The 10,261-nt window shown below is 37.8% G+C and overlaps 1 protein-coding gene across 6 annotated transcripts in view; it reads left to right on the top strand.

Annotated features, from left to right (window-relative positions):
• abi3bpa (ABI family, member 3 (NESH) binding protein a) overlaps window positions 1–10,261 on the top strand; it is a 45,457-nt gene that overhangs the window by 17,236 nt on the left and 17,960 nt on the right. For all 6 annotated transcript variants that reach the window (XR_003052284.1, XM_008328197.3, XM_017040089.2 and 3 more), the window contains exons 2-6: window positions 7,202–7,381; window positions 7,717–7,785; window positions 7,879–8,011; window positions 8,551–8,741; window positions 9,221–9,258. Coding sequence is in view for 5 of the 6 variants with exons in the window: in XM_008328197.3 (XP_008326419.1) it covers window positions 7,202–7,381; window positions 7,717–7,785; window positions 7,879–8,011; window positions 8,551–8,741; window positions 9,221–9,258 (611 nt within the window). In the remaining variant the exon portion in view is untranslated. The remainder of the gene's footprint in view (window positions 1–7,201; window positions 7,382–7,716; window positions 7,786–7,878; window positions 8,012–8,550; window positions 8,742–9,220; window positions 9,259–10,261) is intronic.

The raw sequence follows: 10,261 nt of genomic DNA, 5'->3' as shown, positions 1-10,261 counted from the left end.
AAATCTGTGAATCCGTACATGTAAATTCATCTAACAATTTACAACATAACAAGATTTGTTCACATAAATTGGGAAGAATAGTTAGCATAAATGTGCTTAATATACAGAAGTTTAGTTAGTCAAACTATGTAGCCAGTTAGCCAGAACAACAAGTCACAGAAAACTGCTTAACCCCTGGTCTAGAAATAGCCAAGTTAAACATTCTTAAACAATGAGCTTTTATGCCACACATATTGGAGTTTTAAAACCTCAAGCATTAGCCAGGTTTTAAGGCTCATATTTATTTAACTAATTCTATATGGCTTGAGACAAAATGGTCTCTCTCTCTCACAAATCCATGCATGCATGCATGCAGCACATAAAATCATACATATGTGTATACTGTACACAACCGTACTACCTCCTACTTTTACCCTAATGTTCTGCAGCAATGCAGTAAAAGCAGTAAAAGTGATTTGAGGCAAACAGGCTCAAGTCAGTATAAAACTGTTGCTTCTAATGTGTAAACTGGAGGAACTTGGCACACAGTGGGGTCTCAGTGTACAAGTTTGGAAGCTGGATGAAAAAGTGTGTGTGTTTTTGGTGGGATCCGATTTAAACATTTGTATCGCTGGTCCTTTTTGGATCAAATCAAGACACATGGTTTGCAAAACTTTTCCAATGAAATTATAGCATTATGAGGTGTCAACAAGCCAAGAGTGAGTCGATCTTACTTATAAATATCTATCCATCCATCCATCCATTTTCATCCACTGGAAGGTACCAACCGCTCTAACTGGGATTCGAACTTGCCCAGGAGGTGAACCCTGGGGTTCCACAACAATGACAGAGACATTGTCTCTGGGCCAAAGCACCACAACACATAAATATATGACAGGTTAAAGGAAAGGAAGGAAAGAAAAGGAAAATGAACTCCTTGTCATTGTCACACACATCACTGCACACAACAAAATGTGACCTCTGCATTTAATCCATCACCAAAGTGAACAGTGGGCAGCTTTTTGAGCACCCAGGGAGCAGTGTGTGGGGATGGTGCCATGCTCAGAGCACCTCAAAGCAAAATAGATCAACAGTCCGAGCCCCGAGTGTTTTTTTCAGGTACTCCAGTTTCCTCCAGTTGAAAAAGTTACAGGGTTAGTTTAACTGAACTCTCTACATTGAGTAATGTTTGAAACCCTGCCCTTGTTGTAACTATTGGGACTAGTTAAATGCATACGGTTTACTTAGAAAAAGTTAAAAGTCAGTCCAAGACATCTTAACGATGGTAAACAGTTATCTAAAATGTATTTCAAAGGCATGGCAAATTGTAAAATCATATATGGCATTCATCCATCCATTTTCATCCGCTTATCCGTTACCGGGTCGCGGGGGCAACAGTCGCCACCCAAATCACACTGCACCGCACCAACGTCACAAACTTTCCTGCAGGTGGTGAGTCCACTGGAAGTTACCAACCGCCCTACCTGGGATTCAAACTTGCCCAGGAGGTGAACCCTGGGGTTCCACACCAATGACAGAAACATTGCCTCTGGGCCAAAGCGCCACCATATATGGCATAATATACTAAAAAGTACAAACAAATTGTGGTCACTTTAGGGTCTGGTTGATGGGAAATGGCAGCATGTGTACACTTGTAAGACACTGAGCAGGAAAAACTATGGCAGAGACACAGTGAGAGAGGGAGAGCAGCTGTTAAGATGTTGAATCTGTCAGAGAGGATATATGGTGTGAGAACAGGGAAGACCTGCATGGAACAAGGAAGCATGGAGGGAAATGAGGGAGTCTGATCACAAGCACGGTTCTTTTCTGGTGGGCTGTGAGTTTGTGAGCCCAGAGAACTGATTGTTCCAAAGAAGTATGCAATCAAACTCGACTCTTGGTGGATTTTAACGGATATTCAGAGGGATGACTTACTGCTATCTGTGGGATTAATCCTGCCAGAGCCAATGTAGGTCAGTCCAGCAGTTTGTTTGGTCACCAGGTAAATTGTTTAAAAACCTCGTTGCTCAGTCTGACGCATGGCTTAGAGAAGTTTTTCACACTTCTTTGCTTCAAATGGTGGCAACTGTTTTACCAAAGACCAGAGCATATTGCTCTGAGCGGGAAAAGGTCTTGTTCCGCTCTGCTTTTCAATAACACAAACGTGAATCTGGTATAGTGTATTACATTTAGGCTAGTTTAAGTCTAAACTAGGGATGTCCGATATTAACTTTTTGCTGAAATCTGATATGATGGTTTGTCCACTTAATTTCTGGTTTTCAATATCAACCGATACCAATATATGCAGCCGTTTGCCCCCAAAACTGAGGTAAACGTTTCTGGACCCTACATGCAATTCCATCATAAATGGCAAAACCAAGACATTGCGTTATCAGGTTTTTATCATTGGAAAAACTGATAATGATTCCTACAGATATTACGTAATTATGCTAGTATTGGAACAATAATTCTATGTATAGTTTTGCTAGATTTCACCCAAATTGCCTTCAAAAAAGATATGGGTTAAATATAGAGCCTGTAGTCCCCTGTAGTAAATGTAGTAATACTCCTTTTTCTAGAGTAATTTAACCTCAAAATTACAAGAAAAGCTGAAATGTTTTGTAAAACTGCAACACATGATAGAGATTTGCTTGATACATGAGTCCTGCAGAGCATTAACAGTCTGATATTCCAACGCCAACGGAACCAACTGACAATGTTCCTTGAACCGAAACAGCTCAAGGGTAAAATAACCTCAAAAGTGTATCTTTATGAAAACAAAGAGAGTGTTGTCATCCTGTTCCTGGTTATTTCAGGGGCTTTGCTTCTGACATTTATAGTGTCTTACTTCACAGCACAGGCTTGAGATGAGCTCACTCTATTTACTCTCCCAGCATTTATTTGAATGTCAACCTCCTTCAAAACATGAGACCAGGGAAAGCTGCTGATGGTGGAGAGCGTGTCAAAAACCTCAGAGCATTTACAGGGATAAACGAAATCATTGTGTTGGCAGACTTCACGGTCAAAATATGTAAACATCTCCTCTTAAATACTAACCACTACCAAAAACGATAGCCAACATCTTACATGGAGAATAAGTGAACCTGTAGCACATATAAAATGCTAGCCTACAAAGTACTTAATGGTTCTGCTCCTGCCGACTCAAGTGCTTTGATAAAGGCTTAAGACAATCCAGGTCATTAGCCCTTTTTAACAAGCATTAGCTAAGATTTTGGGGGCTTTGCTCACACTACTAGTATCGCTGAATATTATGTTACATCTTTTATAAAAAAAAATATTTGTTGTATTTTAGCTGCTGTAATTAGAAACACGTTCCATTGACGTTTTTCAAAACATGTTAATCAGTGGGAGATTAGACAAAGACGTTTCACCTTTCATTCAAGAGGTTTTTCAACAGCCACATGAATGAAAGTCAGATTGTTGTATTTATCACTCATTCATACTTAATTTGCTAACAGCTAATGTGTTGATTTTAAATGGCTCAATACTACAATAGTAACCTAAACTAGAAGCATTTCAGGCTTGTATCCTGGGACCATCACAGTAGTTCAAATAAATGTCTAGCTTAGCCTTAACTCTTATTAAACTAAATTATACAACTATAATTATAAATGTCACAAACTGAGCGCAAAAAAAAAAAAAGCCAATTAAACATTGGCATCCTTTACTGATGAAAGTTCATCACTGTACTGTGGCTAAATTTAAAGTGAGTCTTTGACCCTACTCCGAACCTCGTCCTTTTCCCAGAAGATCATCCATCACTACACAAGTTCAAGCACTTCTGCTCAACAAGGCCAAGCTCAGGTTTCTCCTGTCAGGGTGTTTCTCTTTTTCAGGCCAGCAGGATGACATCGTCTGGATATTTGTTCCAAAGCAGGATAAATACAATGGTGAAATGTTTATTGAAGGATGTGACATTGCTTATTGCTTAATCTGATGTGTTTATATTTTGGCTGATTCCCAGCAGTATGATGGATTCGTTGAAATGATGATGAATAGTTTATGTTTCTTTCAAGAATGGGGTAAACCGTGGACGGCATGATGTTTTAAATTAAGGATTTGGGGTTTAGAGAAAGATTTGTGGAATATTGTGTACATGTGTTGCAAAATCTGCTCCTAAGTCTCTGTAACATACAAATATAGCTTCCTAATACAACTGGTCTGCTGTGTTGGATGTTTCCCTCAATGGAATGTTTGTTAACATGAATAGATTTTGAGAGATTATGCCACTGGGGCCACAACAAGCCAAATAGTATGTCTGGATACAACAGAAAAATATTTACCTGGTAAATCTGACCTAAAACATCTAATCCCTAAATACCTGAATATTCAAATTAAGGTCTTTACTGCAATGAATTCTTCAGAACAACCACATTTGTGGAGTACTTCAGTCATCAGCTTTGAGTCCCTTGAGTTTTCGGTAGTGAGGGATAAGGTTTGCATGGATAATGATGCATGAAGATTACATCATCGTGGTAAAAGCTGAAAACAGGTAGGAGGGCGTTTGGTGATATGGATAAATGAATAAGCAACTATGGTGGATGCTGTAGAAGTAATGTCACTTTCTAAAAACTATGACAAAACTCTAAGTGTACTAACTCAGGAAGCAAAATGAAAACCTTTAAATTGTATTTCTTTTACGCTCATTTTGATCATTATAGGCCAATCAAAAAAAAAATGTAGTAGTTTTACGCCTCTACAGTAGATGACTGGTTTCATTTTCATTGTGGACACTTTGAGTCTCTCCATTCACTTGCTGTTTGGAATCTGTGCTGATGTTTGGTCTCCTTGTTACAGTGCATTTTAAACAACACAAAACAGAGGCCCATTTCTTCCTGTGCCTTCAATCGTCTATTTATGGCTTTTCACGACAAAACTGTGGATTTAATTAGCTCGAGTTACATTTTCTGTTGAGGCTGTAAATCCTCACTGATGTCATCTGTTTGACAGTGTCAACATCGTCAGGAAATCAGATTTTAAACAGTCTTGTTATTTTCATTAGGTTTCTTCACACAACGCAACTTTCCAGCAGCTTTTCTGAACTGTAACATGGCTTCACCACCCTTCAAGCTGCATTCCCCTTTGTCTGTAAATACTGATAAGTCTTAACAGTCCCCCAACTTTTGTGTAGTCCAAAGGGGGATGTGGGGGCAGCCAGTGTTTGCTTGAGCTGAAGTTGAAGTCATGCTGCCAAAAGTTTCCTAATGTTTTATACACCCTGAGCTTAGAGACACTCTCACTTATTGGAAATTTTGATGAAAGATTCAAAACAAAAGCAGTTTTGATAGGAAACACATCACTGGAGAAACATGAGGGTATTTTTCAAATCTAGGGCTTCCCCCTCTCCCAGTGTCTAGTTTTGCGACAAGTTACTGATGTAATCCCTCTCTGTGCATAATTGCACGGCTCCTTGTAACACTGTGGAGCATTATTTTGTGCCAAGGACATGTGCAGTGGAGAAAGAACATTGTCCAGGCACTGCATTGTTGTAAGACTTGTGGATAACAACAGGTGGAGGTTTGGGCCCCAGAAGACCATGTGCTATTTCCACTGTGGAAAGGAAAGATGGTAAAAACAGGGAAGATGGAAATATAATTGAATTAGCGGGTTTGCTTTTAAATCTAAAAGGTAAATAGTGATGTAATCTGAAAAAGCAAATTCAAACTAACCTGGGTATGTCCTGTAATTTATCATCCCAGCCGGTGGTGGTAATATTTATTGTTTTTTTACATTTGTGTAGGAGCCAAATGTCAGTCACACTTCTGGCTGTGTTTTCTCAGGCAGGCCTGTTTCATACGTGTTAATTGTTAGCATGCCTGGAACTTGGCTTCTTTAGGACGACACGTGACTGGTGAGGAGAGGGGACATTTTCCTTGCTGTGTTTGCTGTGCCTTTGTTTTACTCTTAAAAAATATGTTTATGGAACATTTTGGACCATTCTAGTGGTGTTTAATCAAACATCCTTTTGACTTGAGTTTCGGAATGGATTATGTTTGTGCTATTGTGACTATGTTTTTGATAAATATTTAGTTATTTCTTGGCTAGTAGTGTGTTATCTTTTAAATAATTGCACAATTCGGTTTACTTTATGCCATACAAATGTTATGGCTTAACTTAATTGTGTTTCACTAACATTTACTGCTATAATTTTGCAAATTCTTAGGTGTATTTCACCTATCAATCAAATAAGTTGCAACTGTTTATTTTTACTCTTATACAGTGATATTACAAGATTACAGATTTTCTGAGCTCAGACTAATAACTAATAATACGAATATATTTAGGAACAAACAATACAGGCCTTGTAACTATGTAATGGTCAAAGCCGTTAAGAGGGAATGTCTTCCCCAGACCAGGCTCTTCAACCACTTTTGTGGTAGTTCTAAAAAGGATTGAACACAAAATGTATAGCTTTCTTACTTAAGTTCCTTTCTTTCTTTCTTTTTTTTAACATTCTCTTCTGATATCATTCCCCTGAGACTGCTGATTAGGACAAAGTTCTCTGCAGGTCACATCTGGCAGAAAATCGGCAGTTTCCTTTCAGCGTGATGTCAGAGGGGGTGTTTAAGGGTGTGTGTAAATAAGAGAAAAAGAAAGACTTGTTTTTGTAGTTTTACCTTAACTTAATACAAGCTCAACATTGCCTCACTAACCTCAAGCTTTACCTCAGGAAGTGTTCACAGTTTTCTGTTTACAAAAAGCTTATATCTGTGTTCAAATACATTACTGATCAGCGTTTTCAATTGAACACATTAAATATAGAGTGGTTTCTCTTTTAGTTTCCAAATTAAGATCCCAAATGTCGAGACAATGATGTGACAAAACCTCCAATGTGTATTGTGGTAACAGGCACCAGGACTTTTGAATCAGAATAAATTACTGTAAGTCTTGAGGTGGGGCTGCCATGGATCAGTTTTGTTTTTACAGCACAACCCACAGACATGTGCTCTGGTTTACTTCTAGGGAAGTCAATACCCAAGTGAAAACCTTCAACTATTTGTTATGTTCCTCAAACCATTCTTGAGGATTTTCTGTGGCTAAAATACAGCACCACTGACTCTATGCTTGGTTTATTGTTATTGACTTGAACATAGGCTGTTGGCAATGCTGTCTTCTCACAGCGTTTTCCTCACATTGACTTTCTCTTTGCCTCCAACAGTAAAAAAATATTCAGACAAACCCATGTCTAATTTCTGTCTAGTGCGACGCCAGAACATGAAAGTTCGCATCAATGCCACAGAAGACACCGTCATTATGAAGTTTGTACGCCCCAACCCAGACACCAAACTTGAAGGCTACATACTGGGATATGGCAGCAGCATGTTCTCTAAACAGTTCATTCAGCTGCCTGAGAACGGGAAGCCCTACGAGACCGAGTTTGGTAAGAAATACTGCAGATCTGTGATGTTTTAGACAGAACTGGTTTTAACAAATTTGGTTAAATATTTGGTGTACAGTATTCACTTTTGCAACTTCTCGTGTTTAATAATTTTATGCAATTTATTATGTCTCGACCTATTTGTTTTAACCTAGATTATGCCTAATTTAACTACATTTTCAAGATGCATTGGACATTGGTGAAATGAGAAATTTAGGATTTTAAACATTTTAAGGAACACTTTTTTCTGTCTCTTAACCTATGGACTCACAAAAGTTGAGGTTTCAAAATTTGCCTTAATAACTTTCTAACTCTTAACTCTCCAATGTATTTTTTAGATGCTGAGCCCAAGTACCTTATAGCTGTTCAGCCTATTCCTGTCAATGAGGTGAAAAAGCAGTGTACAGGTAACGATTGTAGTACTGTACGTTCTAGAATAACTGTAGTATATGGTGGACATATTTAAGTGAATGTGATTTTTTTTGTTTGTTTATTTTAAGGTAAAGTGGAACTGCAAAAACCATTGCACTTAGTGATCGGGTCTATAACCCCTACTTCAGTGCTCCTGTCGTGGGGGACTCTGCTAAAAACCCCTTATGACAGTAATGTCATGGATGACTGTCTTGAGGATGGGTGAGATCATATGCCAAGATTTTTTTGTTTTACTGAAAATAAGCATAACAACGTATAAGCTGAAATTGATAGAAAAGCTCTAAAACTTGCAGGCTTGAAGGTGCAGACGTGATTTAAAGGCTAAAAGGAAGGCGCTGTGATTCATTTTTCCTTAAGGCAAAACACTGAATGACTTTAACGATAGTAAATGTATTCCATTCACGTTTAAATGTCAGGACCGTTTTGGTGAAGGACTTGGCAGCTGTTGCTATTTTGTGTTGTGTTGCATACTATTGGCATTCACCTCAAAACCAAATGTTGATTCTTTTACATCTACTGACTCATACTATGGAGCAGTCAACATATTGGGTCTGTTACAATACAACACAAACATGACCATTATCTTAGTGTTGTGTTTCTCCTGGTTGTTATGTGTGTGTCAGCATGACATTAGAAAACACAAATTTTTGTGTTTATCTGACTAATTATCTTTCTGTTGTAAAACAACAAAATAGTATCTAAGATATTTCATCAATACTCCTTGTCATCCTTTGTCTTAGACACTACACAGTTCGTTATCGTGAGAAAAATAGAAAGTGGAACTACCAGACCTGCCCAACAAGTGACACGGTCATTGACAATTTGAAGCCCAACACATTCTATGAGTTTGCTGTGCAGCCCAACAGTAGGGACTCCAGTGGGTCCTGGAGTAGTCCAGTCCTTCACAACATCAACAGGCCTGGTGTAAATGGTATGCACTAATGTCACCCACACTGCCTCTGAGCCCTTCCAAAATATATATACATATATATATATATATATATATATATATATATATATATATATATTGTGTAAAGAATTCCAACAAGGACAACAAGACCATGCTTTGGCTGATCGGTGAATAAAATACAGTTTATGGTATATGTCAGTATATCCAAAAAATCAATTATGTTGTTAATTTTCTTATTTTTCTTTTCTAAGAATGTGTCATGACAAATCATAATGACTGTGTTATCCCATCAAGTGCAAGTTGAAATTGGATCCTTAATGGTATATATTAAAACTACCCAATACTTGAGTTTTATTAAGCCACCACTAAGGATCTCTCTCTCTTTAAAATGACCAAGATTAAACTCATTTTGAGTAGAGTCTTTGTAAAAATGTGGTTTTGTTTATCGCCTCTCACTTTCCTTGATACAGTTTTAACTGACTCTTCTCTCGGGTTTGCAGAGAAGAACACCAATAGGATCAAACCTGACAAAACTGGGGTAAGTGAAAACAATGTTTCACAAAAATACACAACTGATGCATCTGAAACAGCACTATCTGTTTAAAATCAAAATGTAGGTTTAACGATATGCAGATACAGGTTGGTGAATGTGTTAATAGAAATAAGTATAATAAACAAGTCAGCAGTGACAGAACGCAGGAAGGAATATCTTTCGTAACAGGTGTGTAATTTGGACAGACAGGATATTTTGGAGTCTATGTTGAGCACTTGAGTGAGCTTATGTTCTTCTTAGTTTTGTTTGCCTCATTAATTTTCCATCCAACAGCTCCATGGAAACATTAAAGTGCAGCCAGGGCTGTACAAGCCAAGAAGAACAGTCTGCAGTTAGCTAACTTCAGAATTGAAATGAGTTAGGTACAAAAAGACAGAAAAACGCTGAGAGGGTACAGGTGGAAAGATAACAGTATAAAAATGACTTGAAAGGGAAAAGGTGGCATCGGTTTTCAGACAGTGCAAGGCTGCAATGTCATGTGCATATGTTCCAAACCCATAAAAGACTACAGCTGCTAAGAATCAACTTACTTTTCTACAGGAAAAGTCTGAATAACAAACGTCTCACTAGAGTAGAGGGCTTAAGAAGGAGGGAGCAATATCATAAAGACATAAAAAGAAATGACATTGAGGATAAATACTGACACTCTAACATGCTGTGAGGATTACGAATACTAATGCAGTTTGTTGACCCTCTTTGTCCTGCTTACTCCTGTCATCATTCATTCCTCTTTCTTCTCTGGTATGGTAAAATAAGCATTTAACCCAGCAGCCTCAAAATCCTTGGCTCAAGGGCTATAGTGCCCCACACACTCCCCACATCTGGCCCGGGACTGAATAATCAATAATTCAAGTAATCATTTTGTAAAAAAAAACAAAACAAAACAAAGTTTTCAATTCAGTTTTTTTTTACATGCATAGGCACAATATACAATACATATACTGTATATGTATATATATATATATAAGTATATATATATATATATATA

Source organism: Cynoglossus semilaevis, chromosome 16 (genome assembly GCF_000523025.1).
Source record: "Cynoglossus semilaevis isolate Cse_v1.0 chromosome 16, Cse_v1.0, whole genome shotgun sequence".
Lineage (NCBI taxonomy): Eukaryota > Metazoa > Chordata > Actinopteri > Pleuronectiformes > Cynoglossidae > Cynoglossus > Cynoglossus semilaevis.
The sequence above is the reverse complement of the archived record's forward strand: the minus strand, read 5'-3'. Positions and strand labels throughout refer to the sequence as shown.